This window comes from Clupea harengus, chromosome 11 (assembly GCF_900700415.2).
Source record: "Clupea harengus chromosome 11, Ch_v2.0.2, whole genome shotgun sequence".
Lineage (NCBI taxonomy): Eukaryota > Metazoa > Chordata > Actinopteri > Clupeiformes > Clupeidae > Clupea > Clupea harengus.
This window is the reverse complement of record NC_045162.1, coordinates 1875064-1892563: the sequence shown is the minus strand read 5'-3', so window position 1 is coordinate 1892563 and position 17500 is coordinate 1875064. Positions and strand designations below refer to the sequence as shown.

Sequence of the window (17500 nt, the reverse complement as noted above, 5' to 3'; positions counted from 1 at the left end):
CACTTGGACGACAAAGACGCGCACACCCACCCACACCCCCCCCCCCCCCCCCACACACACCCACCCAGAAATGAGTTTAGTATGCATTATGGTGTCCACTGGGCCAGTTGGGATCTTTTTAGGCCATATGATTCTGAGTGAAAGGAATCTCCCGGGGAATCTAGACTCAAGGATCTCTAGTCAGCATTTCATTCATTTCATGAGTCAGCAGAAATTACCTAAATTGACTGGACTGCATCCATCGTCATAAGGCAGTCAGACTCACACACACACACACACACACACACAGATGGTGTACAAGTGCGCACACACACACACACACACACACACACACACACACACACACACACACACACACACACACACACAAACATAAACACACACACAAAGGTTTTCACCGCAGACTGATCCATCTTCAATCCAGATGTATTCTGTGGCAATGGAACATTTATTTCTGCAGCTTCAAGATTACTCTATTCTCTCTCTCTTTACCAGTGTGTGTGTGTCTGTGTGTGTGTGCGTGTGCGTGTGCATGTATGTGTGTGTGCGTGAGAGAGAGAGAGAGAGAGAGCGAGAACGCACATGTGTGCAGATAATTAAGAGCCTCAATCAGAAGCCATAGAAAGACATTTCCAGTTTGGCAGTGTGGATCCTAAACACAAGGGTTCCAAATCCTTCCTTTCCTCTCATCTTTCATCATCCCTCTCTTCCTCCCAATCACCACCTCCCCTCCCTCAAACATCCAAAAACCCCTTTCCTTTCTTCACCTCCATTAGCGTCCTCATCCTTCGCTCCCCTCTTCTTCCTCTCCTCTCCTTCCACACGTTCTCCTTCTCATTCCCCCCCCCCCCTCCTCCGTCCCTCTCTCCACTCTCGCTCTCTTTCTATAAACACCCACATCTTCTCCATCACTATCCCACCCTCCCCTTGTCTTCCCAGAACAGGTCGAGGGAGTGGGCACCCAACAGAAACATCATTATTCACTCTCATTGGGGGCATCCATAATAAATACGTCCCTCTAATGTTACCGAATCTCACCGTTAGGGGGGGGGGCGCCTCTGCATTGGTGTAGAGTCAGTGTGAGAGCAAGAGTGTGTGTCATGTGTGCGAATACTCGGGGCAGACATATCATATTCTAATTATGGAGCTGGCTATGTGTGTGCTGTGTGGGTCCATTATAAGGCACTGGCAGGCCTGTGTATGTGTGTGTGTGTGGTTGTATGTGTGTGCTGTGGGGGTCCATTATATGGTGCTGACAGGCCAATGTGTGTGTGTGTGTGTGTGTGTGTGTGTGTGTGGTTGTATGTGTGTGCTGTGGGGGTCCATTATATGGTGCTGACAGGCCAGTGTGTGTGTGTGTGTGTGTGTGTGTGTGTGTGTGTGTATGTGTGTGCTGTGGGGGTCCATTATAAGGTGCTGGCAGGCCAGTGTGTGTTTTATTCAAATATAGCTGGCAACTGACTGTGCGTATAGAACACTGCATTCAAGCTGGCATCTAAAGAATGTGTGTGTGCCTCTCTCTCCCTCTCTCTCCCTTTTTCTGCTGTGACAGATGTTGGTCAGACATGAGTACTACACCACAATTCAGTTGGCCATTACGTGGTAGGATGTGTGCTTGTGTGTGGTGTGTGTGTGTGTGTGTGTGTGTGTGTGTTTTGACCGAGTCTTCTTGACATGGAAATGGCACTGATCTGATTTCCCCAGAACAAGCAAGCCAAAAACCACAGCCCCACAACTCTGTGTGTGTGTGTGTGTGTGCCAAATCTACCTCATCACAACGAAACTGCACACAGTACAGCCATTAACCGCTCTGCTTTATTAAGTCTGAGGCACTCTGTAAAATAGTCAATCAGTCAGTGTATAAAACTGCATTTAAAACACATAGAAAAGCTCGATTCTACACACACACAAACACGCACACACACACACGCACACACACACCTAGCTGTGGTCGCTGTGGTTTGAAACTGTGGTTATGTCCACAATGGCAAACCCACACACACACACACACACACACACACCTTTGGGTGGCTGAGTTAACCCCTAGCCTCAGACTCCCTACAACAGAACTCCTCTCTTCCATCTCCTTCCACTCCTCTTCTCTCTCTTTTAAGACACTTTTAAGACCTGTTTTCCTGACCCTGGTTTAGGTCCCAAACAGCTTTGGTGCTCTGCTAACACACCCAGCTGATGTGTGGGAATGAATGTGTTTGCTTACGGGAGGGAGAGAGAGATGTGTTGTGTCTGGTAATGGCTCACTTCAGGCCTTAAAGGCAAATGTTTATTTACAGATCAGTAGTAGCCAAAGTCTGTTTGTGTGGACGTCTGTGGGAGTGTGTGACTCTCTGACTGTGTGTGAGTGTGTGTGTGTGTGTGTGTGTGTGTGTGAGAGAGAGAGCCTAAGTGAGATTGAAATGTAATCTTTGTTGGGCCTTTAGATGTGTGAGATCTCTAATAATGAACCTGGGAGAATGGTGTGATGCTAAAAGGGGTAGTAAGTGCTGCCATGGGTACAAATGTTTAAGGTAATGGGGTGGACATTTTACAATATGTGCATTTGGGTCAGAGAATGTTGTTTGTTGTTGTTTGTGTGTTTGTGTACGATAGCGAGTGAGACAGGGAGAGAATGTGAGTGAGAATGTGTGTGAGTGAGAATGTGTGTGAGTGTGAGTGTGTGTGAGTGAGTGCGTGTGCGTGTGTGTGTGTGTGTGTGTGTGTGTGTGTGTATGCGTGCATGAGTTTCTTACCTTGCAGTACCTCAGTGACTCCATGAGGGTGAGAAACCCAACTGTGGCCTGTTCGTTTATCCCCTTCAGCTCTGGAACACACACACACGCACACGCTCACACACACGCACACACACACACACACACGCACACACACACACACACACACACACACACGCACACACACGCACACACACACACACACACACACACACGCAAACACAAACGCAGGCACGCACACACACAGACACGCACGCACGCACGCACACACACAAACGCAGGCACGCACGCACACACACACACACAAAAACAAACACAAACATGTAGACTCAGTTAAAAATGTTTTAGTGGTCTTGGTTTGATCGTCCTGTTTTTCCTGTCCTGTGGCCTAAAGGATGGTTTATTATAGGGGTGTCATTAATAGAGAGGATGGTTTATTATAGGGGTGTATTTAATACATTTTCCAGCCTACATGAGGGGAGATTGACTGATGGTTTAAACCCAGAATGAAACAAAGCATCAGTCAGATTGAACACGGCTGGAGATCACTAAAACCAGTATCAATGAGGAAGTAAGAAATCTACGCAAGAGAGAATAATTTGCTGTGAGGAAATTTGACATCATATTATACTTAAAAATGAATTCATAACATAAGTCAAGGAGAATTCACTGCTTAAATCAACTTGATATAATGTTATTGTAATTTCGTTCATATTTCAACTGAATCACAGGGAAATAGCCCCACTAACCTATACATGTTTAGGAAGTTTAATTCAGAGTAATTCAAGAGAATTTTTGCAATCTAGGACTTGGAAATGGACTAGTTTTAGAGAGTTGTGGTTGACTTGGATTAATTTGGTAACATTTGAATAAATACCAAACTAGGAAGTAAATTACTCGTTTCAGGGCTAATACTAGCTGAAAGTGTCACTTCAATAGGTGTGATATGATTGGGCTGATGGCTGGACTCGCTTGGGTAGAGCAACACTGCCATCTAGTGGCACCTCAGCATACTACTCTAACACTCGAGGTAATGAATGTATCCACAGCACAAACGTGAACGTGAACCATGCTTACTCATTCCAGAACATTCTCTGTCACCGTCCCAAACATTTGACACGGCACGACCTGACACCAGAAGGTTGATCAAACTCTGACTGCAGAAAGAGACAGAGGAAAACACGGTCACGGTCACAGTCTTTGTATTGGGATCCTATCACACCTCAAACCTCATATTTGAATGAAATGTTCACCGTGAACCTTTTCTAAGAGATCTCCACGGTGCCCCTTACCTGCCATGGCCAAAGACTGGGTCTATGAGGGGCTCAGTAGTGTCCTCGATCTCATTTCGGATGTTTTCTATCCCCTAACACACACACACACACACACACACACACACACACACACACACACACACACACACACACAGTTAAGACAGGATAAGGCAAAAAAATCAATGTCCACAAAGATTAGTAAAAGACAAAAGAGACTAAGGGGGGAAGCATTTCTCCTCGACTCAAAGGCACACAGAACAGCTAACCACAGTTAACCAAAAGCCACTACGTGAAAGAAAGAAAACAAATCATGGGAAAGAAGACGCCTTCAGAACAGACACCTTCAGATTTAAACACAACTCTTCAGTTCTAGTCAGAAGTCAAAAGCTCTGACACAAACACACTTACTTTAGTGAGGATTCTACTGTACTTACTTTAGTGAGGATGACGGAGTAGAGAAAGAGCAGGACTCCAAATCTGTTCTTCCAGCTGTCATAGAGGGATAACACTGCCTCCCGCAGCTCACACACTGACTTCAACGTGCGTTTGCTGACACACACACACACACACACAGTATAATCAGTGATTATTTAAATATCCAAAAGTATATATTAGTCATGAAGCACAAACAAACACTGCTGCTGCGTTCCTTTTATGCACTGACCCTTGATATATTACCATTAAACAGGAACGCAGTATTTAGACAGGGTTCTACGTTACCTTTAAAAAGTGGTTGACAAGTCATTGTGAGTTATGAGTGTATGTATGTGCTACAATATTAATTAAACCAATCAGTCTTTGAACACAAGTTTGAATTCATTTCAAGCTTCAGTTTGATTTATCACATAATTCGTAAAATCAAAGATCATCTTAAAATCTCATAACTAGGATGAATCAATTTTAATTTAAGTTTTGTATTAATGCAAACACGCAAGGCAGCCAAACTAAACAGTCCATTGGTGATGTTACGACACACACACACACACTTATTTCAAGTTTGTGCTGAGCAGCACGCATTCGTTTTGACAAATGCAAAATCTGTATCATGAATCGAGCGGAGGAATACATTTTTACAAAACTAACATTAGGTGCAAACTGTAGTGCAGTGGATCTGGGACGATGTTCGGATATCGCTGAGAAATGTATTCTATTTTATTTATGAATATCATAAAAATACAGAGACACAACGGTACCCATGAAGCACCAATGAAATGGTTGCCACTTGTCTCAATTTGGTTGCCGAGGGCAACCGTTAATGTCAAGCCCTGTTAGAGAATTAAAACTGTGTAGATACACATTCCAAACATACATAAATAAATAAATAAATAAATAAATAAATAAAAACATGCCCTTAATGTAAGCGGAATTGCAGGCCTATCCCAGTCACAGCCAAACATGTTAACTGCCTCAGACTCTAGGTCATAGAAGTATTTGGTAGAGAAAACTAACAAGTTGTTGACTAACAAATCTAACAACTCACTGAGAACATAATTATATCCTATGATGAGGGGTCTCTGCTGTTATTAGCATTCTATTACACAGTAAGTGATTGTGAACAGGGTTAGGTCTATACACTTACTGAATCAGGGAGTGAAAGCGCTCGAAGCCAGGGTCTTCAGCAGGCAACGCAGCTACCCACGCAAACGCACAGCACCAGAGAGCACACACAGACACAGTACAAAGCGTTAGAGAACACACACATTCAAGGCACCCAATGCTACTCAGCAGATTAGCCTTGGACACAAAGGGTCAAAAAGTTAGTTTGCCATGAGAACATACATCATGCAACATCATTTTTGCCTAATTTCAGTGCTGTACTGACCCCATATCGAATGAACTACCGATAAAAATACAGAGCATAACACACAAATATCAATACATTTCAAATTCATATGTATGAGAAATAATATTTTGGATCACTGTGATTAAGATTTGCTGACTTATTTTACAAATTCAACATTTAGAAAAATGATCAATACAACACTCTTCAGATTATTGCTTTAAGAACATTGTTAACGGTACAAGTTGCAGAGCCTCAGTCTCATCTTTAAAAACATAAAGACCTTTGTTAACGGTACAAGCTGCCACATGTGCACTAGCACCAAGATCAAATGTGTGTGTGAGACAGAGAGAGAGAGAGAGAGACTTGTTGAAGACATGACAAGGAGGTAGAGTCCACGTAGGAGTGAATTCACTTTTAACGTGGTGAGTTCATGGCTGAGTGTGCATCTGTGTGTGTGTGTGTGTGTGTGTGTGTGTGTGTGTGTGTGTGAGAGAGATCATGAGCCTGTAAACATGTGTGTGTGTGTGCGTGTGTGTGTGAGAGATCATGAGCCTGTAAACGTGTGTGTGTGTGTGTGTGTGTGTGTGTGTGAGAGATCATGAGCCTGTAAACGTGTGTGTGTGTGTGTGTGTGTGTGTGTGTGTGTGTGTGTGTCTGTGTGTGAACCATGTGTAAGTCTGTGAACACGAGCGTGCGAGCGCACTTACTGGGCAGCGTCTGGTCTGAGGACTGGCTGGTCGCTGGCTCCGGCAGCTGCCTGTGTGCCGGGTCGGCGTTCTCCTGCTGAGTGGCGTCGGGCCGCACGCCCGCGGGCCCGCCGCTCTGCTCGTCCGCGCTCTTGCCCCGGGTACCCCTCCAGACGGCCAGGCTGAAGGTGTGGCTCTGGGTCTGACACGCCGACTCCAGCAGCTCGCTCAGCGTGGTGCACAGCAACAACTTCTGCTCCTCATCTAGGAGGCCAGGGAGGGGGGAGACAGAGGAAGACAAGAGAGAAAAATGGAGAAGAAAGGGGGAAGATGAAAGGGGAACAGAGAGGGGGAGAGAGAGAGAGGGAGAGAGGACGAGAGGGAGATGTATAATTTAGGAACCTTGTTCTAGCATATTTGTAGTCTTGGACCTAAAAGAGCACTAGAGGAAAAGACTTCAAAGTTCTAAGATGTATTTCAACCTGCAACTGCACTGAATGGTCCACAGCACTCTGCTTTGCACAACTGCAAAATGAGCCCCCCTACTATTTCCATTACCATGACATAGCAATGGTAATCAAGACTGAATATGTATTAATAAAGTTGAATCTAATCTAATCTAATCAAGACTGAATATGTTTTAATAAAGTTGAATCTAATCTAATCTAATCAAGACTGAATATGTATTAATAAAGTTGAATCTAATCTAATCTAATCAAGACTGAATATGTTTTAATAAAGTTGAATCTAATCTAATCAAGACTGAATATGTATTAATAAAGTTGAATCTAATCTAATCTAATCAAGACTGAATATGTATTAATAAAGTTGAATCTAATCTAATCTAATCAAGACTGAATATGTATTAATAAAGTTGAATCTAATCTAATCTAATCAAGACTGAATATGTATTAATAAAGTTGAATCTAATCTAATCTAATCAAGACTGAATATGTATTAATAAAGTTGAATCTAATCTAATCTAATCAAGACTGAATATGTATTAATAAAGTTGAATCTAATCTAATCTAATCAAGACTGAATATGTATTAATAAAGTTGAATCTAATCTAATCTAATCAAGACTGAATATGTTTTAATAAAGTTGAATCTAATCTAATCAAGACTGAATATGTATTAATAAAGTTGAATCTAATCTAATCAAGACTGAATATGTATTAATAAATTGAATCTAATCTAATGGTAATCAAGACTGAATATGTATTATCAGGCATAGCACACACATATGTAGCCTCCTGTGAAACTAGCTAACTAGACCATGCAGGGCTGACACTGATTCTAACTCTTAGTGTTTCTTTGGCAGAAAAGACATTTTCAAACTATGTAGAAGTATCTACTCAACATACATTCATCAGATACTAATGATTCAAAGTTCAAAAGTACTTTATTTGTCATTGTCACAAAAACAACGAGACAGTAGAGGCAGCAACAGACAGCTAAAAACGTAAGTTGCTGTGGACATTAACTGCCACAGCTAAATAATAATAAATAACAATTAATAAATAGATAAATAAATATCCCTGAGTAAATTAAAAAAGAAATACATACATTCATCAGATACTAATGATTACTTCTTAAATCAGGAGAACTAATATAGGGAAACTACTGATTACATGTCCTACTCTATCTATGGGCGGCAAGACCACACTGAATTAAAAAATTTTTTTTTAAAAATCACGAAACAGCAGTTGTGACACACACATGCATCACTGACCAGCAAATAGCAAAACGCTGAGAGATGCGGACATCTACTGCTACGCAAATCACTGATGACAGCCTTACAGTCTTGCAGTCTAGCCAGTAGAATAACATGAGCAGACATCAGCATTAAATGATGTCTCATAACGGTCATCCCTCTGTCTTGAGATGACAAGGCCATTGGCTATATTTAGCATGCTCTCCAGGTTGAGTTGCATATATGTGTTGTGCATGTAAGTGTTGTATATAAGTGTATAATGACGCTGTGTTATGCATGTAAGTGTTTTATGTAAGTGTATAATGTCGGTGTGTTGTGCATCTAAGTGTTTTATGTAAGTGTATAATGTTGCTGTGTTGTGCATGTAAGTGTTTTATGTAAGTGTATAATGTTGCTGTGTTGTGCATGTAAGTGTTTTATGTAAGTGTATAATGTTGCTGTGTTGTGCATGTAAGTGTTTTATGTAAGTGTATAATGTGGCTGTGATGTGCATGTAAGTGTTTAATGCAAGTGTATAATGTCGCTGTGTTGTGCATGTAAGTGTTGTATATAAGTGATAATGTTTAATGCAAGTGTATAATGTCGCTGTGTGAGGGGAAAGATCGCTGCTCACCAGAGATTTCTCTCCAGTTGGAGTTCTCAGAGTTAAAGAGTAGGTTCTTCAGCAGAACTGCCTGAGAAGCAAAGATGCACACGCAAACACAGGGAATCATTTTAGACAAACAACACAACATGTGCTAACCAATACACTTCATTGAAATACATTATTATGAAAAACATAATTCTTATTAAACTGAATAAGGATAGATGGATTGCAATGTGACATTAATTCCAATACAGCGGCAGGAAGAAAACGCCGATACTAAGTGACATATCAGTGTCCCCAACAACCACTAACAAGCGAAACCAACTATTCAAAAAACGGTCTTAAATGACTTTTATTTCAGGGGTAATGCAAGCTGATTTAGAGTAGGTGCACAAAACACCCGCGTTTGCGAAAGATGGCTCACTCACCTGTACAGGTGCAATAATGGCGCACGGTCCGCCTTCAAACTGCTCCAGAGCGGTGCGCTCCGTTTCGCTGAACACAAAACCTTCACAAGGAAATATTCACTAGTCACTACATGTATGTATGTATGTACCTCAAATCATACTTCCATCAATTTATTCTAGCTTTCAAGCACTGTCAGACAAGATGCCAGAGTTACCTCTCATCCACTGACGACTTACCCTGGGTCCATCTCCTAAAAAGGGATGGCGACATCCCGCTGCTGTTCGGTCTGCCCCACACCAAGTCCACCACTTCTTTACAGAACTCTGACATTTCGACGGAGTCTGATTCCAGCCTGGATGTAATATCACTGCGGTTCCAAACTGCACATGCAGATCCGTGGCTGGATGGAGGGCTCCTACGAGCAATCGGATCGGGTCTATGGTGTCGAGCTAGCTTGATGGTGCTAGCTGGGTGACTTGACTGTTGATTTTCAGCTTTCTCTCTCGTAATGAAGCAGGTGGCATTTGCCACAGAGATGAGCAAACAATACTGCCTGTCTGTGATAGCTAAAGTTAGTTACATTGGTGAAATATGTATAGACATACGGTTAAACACAAGATACCCTCTGTAATTTAACTAGCCAGCTAACGTTAGCCTGCTATTGATGAGTAGTATGATAGCTAACAGCTGCCTAATTCATTGACAAATGTGGAGAGAGGTGTATAGTGGAGCAATCTGGTTCGATAATTAATTTAGCCAGCCAAGACACTTATGTTACAAGACTCGCAATGTGTTTATTTCTATTCCAGTATGGTGCATTTGCAAGCTATTTTAACACGCGATAGCCCCAACACTGAAATTCAGCAGAAACGTTAAGGAATAAAATGAAATAATTTCACTATTAACTATTCGAGCTAGTCGGCTAATGTTAGCAAAGGAGGGTTCGTTTCACTGCGCTAGCAAAATGCTGTAAATGCTTTGAGGTAAGATGTAGATTTCAGCAACTCTATACATTTAGGCAAAATGTGAAATTGCCTTAATAACAATTCACGTAACAACAATTCATGGTGTACGTCAACTTACTTGATAATTCTGCCTCAGTCCTGGAATAAGACAGCCAGTTGACGTTAACCTAGCAAGCTACGAATCTGTCCTGCTAGCTAATGGTAGGTGGCTAGCAAGCAGTCGCCTGATGTTTGTAACAACCAATGCTGTGATAAGCAAAGGCTTGTTGGAAGCTGCGACCAAATAGACCTCGCTGTAGTGCAAATTCGTCAAAAGACCGGTTTAACACATTCACTGACAGGTGAAATTGTGATTCAAAATTGCTAGCTAATGTAAGCTGACTCACTTTCCACCCAGTCGGTTTATTTACTATAGTCACTACAAACGTGCGCTCAACAGAAATGTAACTAAGCGATTGGTCCAAATCCAGAACGTTCCAGTGACGTAATGAGGGCGAGTCATTTTAAGGATCTACTATTGGCTCTCTTTAGGATCACTCATGTCAGTGTCTCTCTGTCAGTCATCCTTCCCGCCTTCTTTCCCATAAAAAGGCTTTTAAATATCACGTTAGCCCTTACCGACCTTTATCAATGGCATGTAGTTCTAGTTCTTGTGAGACAACAGACCCTTGCTAAATACATCTTACGTAACCATGTCATGTAAACATTACTACACTCACGTATACATGCATGTTACATCATGTTTAAACTAATTAAGGGATTTAAGCTATTCCATTACCACTAACTGTGAAGTTTACAAACGCTACGAAAACTCTGAATTTGCTCGTGAAACACAATCAAACCAGCGACGTGAAGTGCAAACATCACCTGCACTATGTGCATGAATACGTTAATGCTATTGTTGACAAAGAACGCATGAGGATAAGTTTTCCCCATCTGTCTTACATGCATAACACCATGACAATCTGCAGTCACACAGATTTTAAAGATGAATGTTACAGCGTGATGAAGTGATGATGTAGCAAGTAACCGCGCCGCGTTGTTGAAAAACGTTTCAAGCTGAGCATTTGTCCTTTCTTAGATTCCGTAGACGAATGGACACACGTGTAAATGCACTCTTGTGGTAGACGGAGGAAAACGCAGCTAGTGCCACACAATACGGCCAGTAAAGATTTAGCAAGATAGTCTAACTTAGTTATTATAACTCAAGTTTTGCCATATTGACACACACTACCCTAAAAGTATCTGAAACCATGGGAGGGCAAGCGAAGAGCAAAAAGAAGAGCAAGCCCAAAAAGACACGTTCAAATGGAGGTTTGTCAACTTGAAGTTAGCTGTCGTTAGCTAATATGACAACAGTTGGACAGTCAGATGAGCGACTCAACCTGCCTTTTATTTCCCAACGGAGTAATATCGTTGGTCCTTATTGATATAAAATGTTAGCTGTGTACATTTTAGTTCTACGCAGGAAAATTCCTCGTGTTGTTTGTTGGGGATTGGGAGTCCCCAAAGCGGTCAAACCCCTCTCACTGTCACATGCAAGTACTCATTCCTCAGGGAAAGTGTATCCTGAGATCCCAGTGAGTCCATGCTAAATAGCTAGAGAGCTAAATTGGCTAACCTTCTTGACTTGTACAGTAAACAACACACTTTTCACGTATGTCATGTTCTACCACAAACTGAATATGTCGCACTGATACAGTAGGTGCTGGGCTGGTAGCCTTGACCGCACAGGACCGCATGAAAGTGAGGATGCACGAAAAAGCAAGGAAGAAAACTGCAGAAAAGTACACCGTTGAGCAGCTGTTGGAAAAGGTAACGTGGAGTCGTCAGTGGGTTTACCTTTCATTAAAAAGCCAAAACCTTTAATGTAATCCTGCCCTGTGTAACCAACTTGACATTTGTTATCTGCTGCCCCACTCCCTGTCACCTCACAGACGGAAGAGAGCATGGACAACTTCGACTTCCCGATGGCCCGTCTGTTCTGTCAGCGGGCCCTGGACGTCGAGCCTACTAATCTGGAGGTCCTGGAAATGATGGGGAACATTTGTGCTGAGCTGGGGGAGGTGGACAGGGCCGAGCAAATATCCTTTTCACTTTCTTCAGCTGCTGTGTACACGTTACGTTTCTGTTGTGGCTGTTGAAAACAATGGTGGCTCTTGAGCCTCCAACAGAGTTAAGGTGCAGAAAAGTTATCTTTTATCAGTTATCATCTGGATGTTCTGCTGTTTGAAGTGCAGATGTGTGCTGGGCACACACATTATGAATAAAATGATGCGTTGACACAGAAGTGATGTGTAGGACCTGTGACTTACCTTGCTGCCAGGAAGCAACAGTGGTACAGGAGGTAGAGAAGTCTTTTAGTAATCAGAAGGTTGTTAGTTCAATTCCCTGTCGAAGCGTCCTTGAGCAAGACACTGAACCCCTAATTGCTCCTGATGTGCAGTGTGCCATCAGTGTAAATGTGTATACATTGTAAGTCGCTTTGGATAAAAGCGTCTGCTAAATGACTAAATGTAAATGTAAATGCCCTGTTGTTATAAGTGTTGTTTGCACAATAGGCTTTATGTTAGAGGCAGTCAAGTTGCCATCACTGCAAGTTGTGGAGATGTTGCTATTTATGGTTTTAGTGTTGCTGCTCAGCCAGTGCTGAGCATGCAAGGCCTGCAAGCCCCCCCCCCCAGTTTTGATGAAGTGAACTGTCTATTTTTTTAATAATTAGCCCAACTAGTGTTTCTTACACTACATAATGCAGTACAAAAGGGATTCCATCCCCTTGAATGAAGTCCCTGCTTACCACTACAAATTGATGAGTAAGAAAAAGTTTGTAATTAATTAAATGTTATTTAATTTCTAAGTTACTTAGTGTCACTTAGCTTCTATTTAGCATGTTGCCTTAATCAAACTGAAACTGAATGAATTTACCGTTATACTTAGTTTGATTAGCTCCTTGACTACAGTGCAGGTGTTTCTGAAGGCAGTGGAACTGAGCCCAGACCAGGGTCACAGTAAGTACATGTACCTCGGACAGATCCACACCAGTCAAGAAGCCATCAACTACTTCCGCAAGGGCATCGAGATCATGATCAACACTCTGGACACACAGAATACCAGTGTGAGTATACTGCATGGCCACACACACACCATATCTGAATGAGGGTAGTGGTGTATCGGAGGTGGGCTCCAAACTATTCAGTAAACATTTATATTTGTTTATTTGTTTATTTGGCAGGCCAGTTTAAACTTGGCACCCTTTTTTGTGGGAGAATTAGGAACAGGAAGTAATATGTCAACTTCTATTTTTTAAGTGGTCTAAAAAAAACCAGAGGAAATACATTATGTGATTTCTTGTTTATGAATGTATAGGTGAAACGTATGGTTGGATGTAATACACAAGTCAATCCAGCAGGGGTCAGTGTTGTTCCTGTCAAAATCTTGGAGAACTCTTTTGCCTGGCACGGGTGTGAATGAGGGGAGACTATATGAGCATGCCACTGCCAAAGGCCATGTCTTCATTTGCTACGCGCCATACATACCTTCAGTGTTGCATACATCTTCAGTTTCCTCGTGCTGGTAATGTTAGATATGCTAGTATTGCGTAAATGAACACTGCATTGTTCTTTTGTATAAGAGTGACAGCAGGAAGCTATTACCCTGTTTCGAACCATAATGCTTTATTAGTAGTGTTATTTTGTTGGCAATGTCTGGGATCTTTCAGTTAGTTTTGTTTGTGTGTGTTTTTATAGAACAGCACAGCGGCTTTTCCTTTAGCGACCGCGTCATTCTCATTTTCAGCTGTCAGTAATTGTTTTGGTCTTTGCAATAGATTCAGTAGCAGGAGTCAGTGAAGGAAGGCTCCCTGTCTGAAACGGTTATCTGTCTCTTGTTTGTGGGATCCAATCAGTGCTCTGGCGTCTGCCCCTGCTCTATTCGATCTCCTCCCGTCATTAGTGCTGATGCCATTAGGGGAGACAGGCTTCTCTTTGAACACACCGCACAAGGAACAAATGAATTGGCTGGTGATGGAGGACTGTGCAGAGAGCTAGTCGGGTGATGGAGGCCTGTGCAGAGAGCTAGGCAGTATTGGCTGGAGATGGAGAACTGTGCAGAAAGCTAGTCAGTATTGGCTGGAGATGGAGGACTGTGCAGAGAGCTGGAGATGGAGATGGAGGGCGGTGCAGAGAGCTAGGCAGTATTGGCTGGAGATGGAGGACTGCAGAGAGCTGTGCAGAGAGCTCGTCAGTATTGGCTGGAGATGGAGGACTGTGCAGAGAGCTGGAGATGGAGATGGAGGGATGTGCAGAGAGCTAGGCAGTATTGGCTGGTGATGGAGGACTGTGCAGAAAGCTAGGCAGTATTGGCTGGTGATGGAGGACTGTGCAGAAAGCTAGGCAGTATTGGCTGGTGATGGAGGCCTGTGCAGAAAGCTAGGCAGTATTGGCTGGAGATGGGGGACTGTGCAGAGAGCTAGGCAGTATTGGCTGGAGATGGAGGACTGTGCAGAGAGCTAGGCAGTATTGGCTGGAGATGGGGGACTGTGCAGAGAGCTAGGCAGTATTGGCTGGAGATGGAGGACTGTGCAGAGAGCTAGGCAGTATTGGCTGGAGATGGGGGACTGTGCAGAGAGCTAGGCAGTATTGGCTGGAGATGGGGGACTGTGCAGAGAGCTAGGCAGTATTGGCTGGAGATGGAGGACTGTGCAGAGAGCTAGGCAGTATTGGCTGGAGATGGGGGACTGTGCAGAGAGCTAGGCAGTATTGGCTGGAGATGGGGGACTGTGCAGAGAGCTAGGCAGTATTGGCTGGAGATGGGGGACTGTGCAGAGAGCTAGGCAGTATTGGCTGGAGATGGAGGACTGTGCAGAGAGCTAGGCAGTATTGGCTGGAGATGGGGGACTGTGCAGAGAGCTAGGCAGTATTGGCTGGAGATGGAGGACTGTGCAGAGAGCTAGGCAGTATTGGCTGGTGATGGAGGACTGTGCAGAGAGCTAGGCAGTATTGGCTGGAGATGGGGGACTGTGCAGAGAGCTAGGCAGTATTGGCTGGTGATGGAGGACTGTGCAGAGAGCTAGGCAGTATTGGCTGGAGATGGGGGACTGTGCAGAGAGCTAGGCAGTATTGGCTGGAGATGGAGGACTGTGCAGAGAGCTAGGCAGTATTGGCTGGAGATGGAGGACTGTGCAGAGAGCTAGGCAACAATGTGTTATATCAGGGGGACGTGGCCTTCCTGTTGTCAAGCATGTAGGAGAGCAGTTAAATAAAACAAAATGTTTAGAAATAAAACAAAAAGTTTAGAAATACTACGACTGCCAGTGTGGGTTTTGATGTTTTCCCTGGATATGTGTGGAGCAGCTCGGAGGAATGTGGGTGATTGCATGCCGTCAGACTAGCTTTCATCTTTCACTTGCCATCGTCTGTCATGGCATGTAATGTTCCCATCTTCTCCCTGTGGAAACATAGACAAGCGCGCACAAACATTCCTGCCTCCATAACTGCCATCATTTCAGCAAAGAGCTGAGCCGGTCTAACAGCTTGTACAGAAACATCTTGCTCCTTGTTCCAAATCTATTTGTGAGAGAGTGAGGTTGTGTGTGTGTGTGTGTGTGTGTGTGTGTGTGTGTGTGTGTGTGTGTGTGTGTGTGTGTGTGTGTGTGTGTGTGTGTGTGTGTGTGTGTGTGTGTGTGTGTGTGTGTGTGTGTGTGTGTGTGAGAGAACAGGGCCGAAATAACAGAGTATTGATTGTATGGCTCGCAGGCCTAGAAGCACACAGGCTGCGGAAGACAATCAGAGCCAATGCAGTTATTGTACAGTTCACCGGCACGGCTAATTTACTGGAGATGAAATGGATTTCAAAATGAATCTCCATACATCTCCCCGACGACGGTGGAAAAACCAGAAGCAATCCTGGAGATCTTATGACCCTGACACGGTGTAAACTCTGACCAAACACAGGGTGATGGGGGGGAGAATTAAATAAAATAAAGGAATACATTCTCTGTCAAAGTGAACTAAAGATGGCTGGACGGATTCTGCTCTCCCACAATCTTTTTCCTTTCATTTCTGCCCTGTGCTGTCTCATGACCTGATCAAAATGGATGCGCAGAGCAAGCAGCAAGCCTGAGCACCAGAAGCGGAGGTGGTTATAAACCGCGACGGCACCCACTCTACCGTCATTAACCCCTCCCCACGCACAGGTTATGACGGGGGTTTCCATTAGGCTTTGCAGATTCTGATGGGACACGAGTAAATCCATTAGAATGTGATGTCGGCAGCAGGGGTAATGGCTTCACAGTTCAACACTTCCTTCCTTTTCCTGACTTTGATTGCGTTAGTGACCACTTCCCCCCCCCATTTGTTCTCCCTGATTGAATCCCAGGGAGCCAGCCAGCCGCCAGTCGACTTGAGGACGGAACCGGCCCACATCTGGCGTGGATGCTGGAGATCCGTGCCGGCTGTGGGCCGGATCCGGCCCAAAAAGGAGCCGTCATTATGGGCGCTAGGCTCACAGACTGCTCCTGCCGAAGACAAAACCAAGCACAGCTTTTGACTACACCTTTGTGTGTGAGCTATTTTGTGTAAGTTGTAGTAATGTTAATACCATTTGATTAATGTTAATAACTCTTTTTTTTTTTTCCTCTTTTGTGATAGGCTGCCGCTGCTGTTGAGGGGGCGTCGGCTTTGGGTGAAGAACGCAGTCCCGTTGTGTCGGGAAAAGACGTGTCGGTGGCCTTCTGTTCCGTGGCAGAGATCTTCTTCACAGACCTCTGGTAAAGTGTGCACACTGTTGGACATACACACACACACACACACACACACACACACACACACTGTTGGACACACACACGTTCACAGATCTACTTCACACACCTCTGGTAAATCGTGCACACTGTTGGACATACACACACACACACACACACACACTGTTGGACACACACACGTTCACAGACAGCGGCACACAAACAAACGCTTGCATGCACATCACCTGGGTCACATGATCACCTGGGTCACATGAAACAGGACACATCTGCAAAAATGACTGATTCAATCTATCGATTCACAAACACAGAGATCTCCTTTCTTGGTTTGGGCATTCAGCTATCCTGGAGTTTATTTCAGGGAAGCCGTGTGTTAGCTGAGATTTCTTGAGAGATCTGAGAAGATCTCGTGCTCCATCTGGAGAATAGCGCTGCGGTTGTAAACGCCAAATGCAAGTCATGGGCTAGCGAGCCGTCATGGGCTAGCGAGCAGTCGCTTAATTGGTAATTATTCTCCCTCGCTCCAAGCTCCCCGAAAGAAAAGAGAAGAAAAACACATTTGTTTCTTTGTTTTTGTTTTTCTTCATCATCTGTGCTAACTT

General features: G+C 43.7%; 2 protein-coding genes across 4 annotated transcripts in view; one reads left to right on the top strand and one right to left on the bottom strand.

The window, feature by feature from the left end:
• mindy3 (MINDY lysine 48 deubiquitinase 3) overlaps positions 1–10625 on the bottom strand; it is a 33858-nt gene extending 23233 nt beyond the window's left edge. Inside the window, exons 1-10 of one of the 2 annotated variants that reach the window (XM_031577102.2) lie at positions 10263–10625; positions 9416–9745; positions 9200–9279; positions 8799–8859; positions 6491–6733; positions 5580–5631; positions 4435–4549; positions 4019–4092; positions 3804–3883; positions 2748–2818 (exon numbers count right to left, since the gene is read on the bottom strand). In XM_031577102.2, the coding sequence (XP_031432962.1) occupies positions 2748–2818; positions 3804–3883; positions 4019–4092; positions 4435–4549; positions 5580–5631; positions 6491–6733; positions 8799–8859; positions 9200–9279; positions 9416–9509 (870 nt within the window). In that variant the 5' untranslated portion in view covers positions 9510–9745; positions 10263–10625. The remainder of the gene's footprint in view (positions 1–2747; positions 2819–3803; positions 3884–4018; positions 4093–4434; positions 4550–5579; positions 5632–6490; positions 6734–8798; positions 8860–9199; positions 9280–9415; positions 9746–10262) is intronic. The other variant, XM_031577101.2, reaches the window with a different exon arrangement.
• A 581-nt stretch (positions 10626–11206) lies between these two features.
• Positions 11207–17500, top strand: part of si:dkey-12j5.1 (probable assembly chaperone of rpl4) — a 69502-nt gene continuing 63208 nt past the window's right edge. Inside the window, exons 1-5 of one of the 2 annotated variants that reach the window (XM_031577103.2) lie at positions 11207–11458; positions 11847–11959; positions 12082–12228; positions 13110–13259; positions 16792–16910. In XM_031577103.2, the coding sequence (XP_031432963.1) occupies positions 11398–11458; positions 11847–11959; positions 12082–12228; positions 13110–13259; positions 16792–16910 (590 nt within the window). In that variant the 5' untranslated portion in view covers positions 11207–11397. The remainder of the gene's footprint in view (positions 11459–11846; positions 11960–12081; positions 12229–13109; positions 13260–16791; positions 16911–17500) is intronic. The other variant, XM_012817150.2, reaches the window with a different exon arrangement.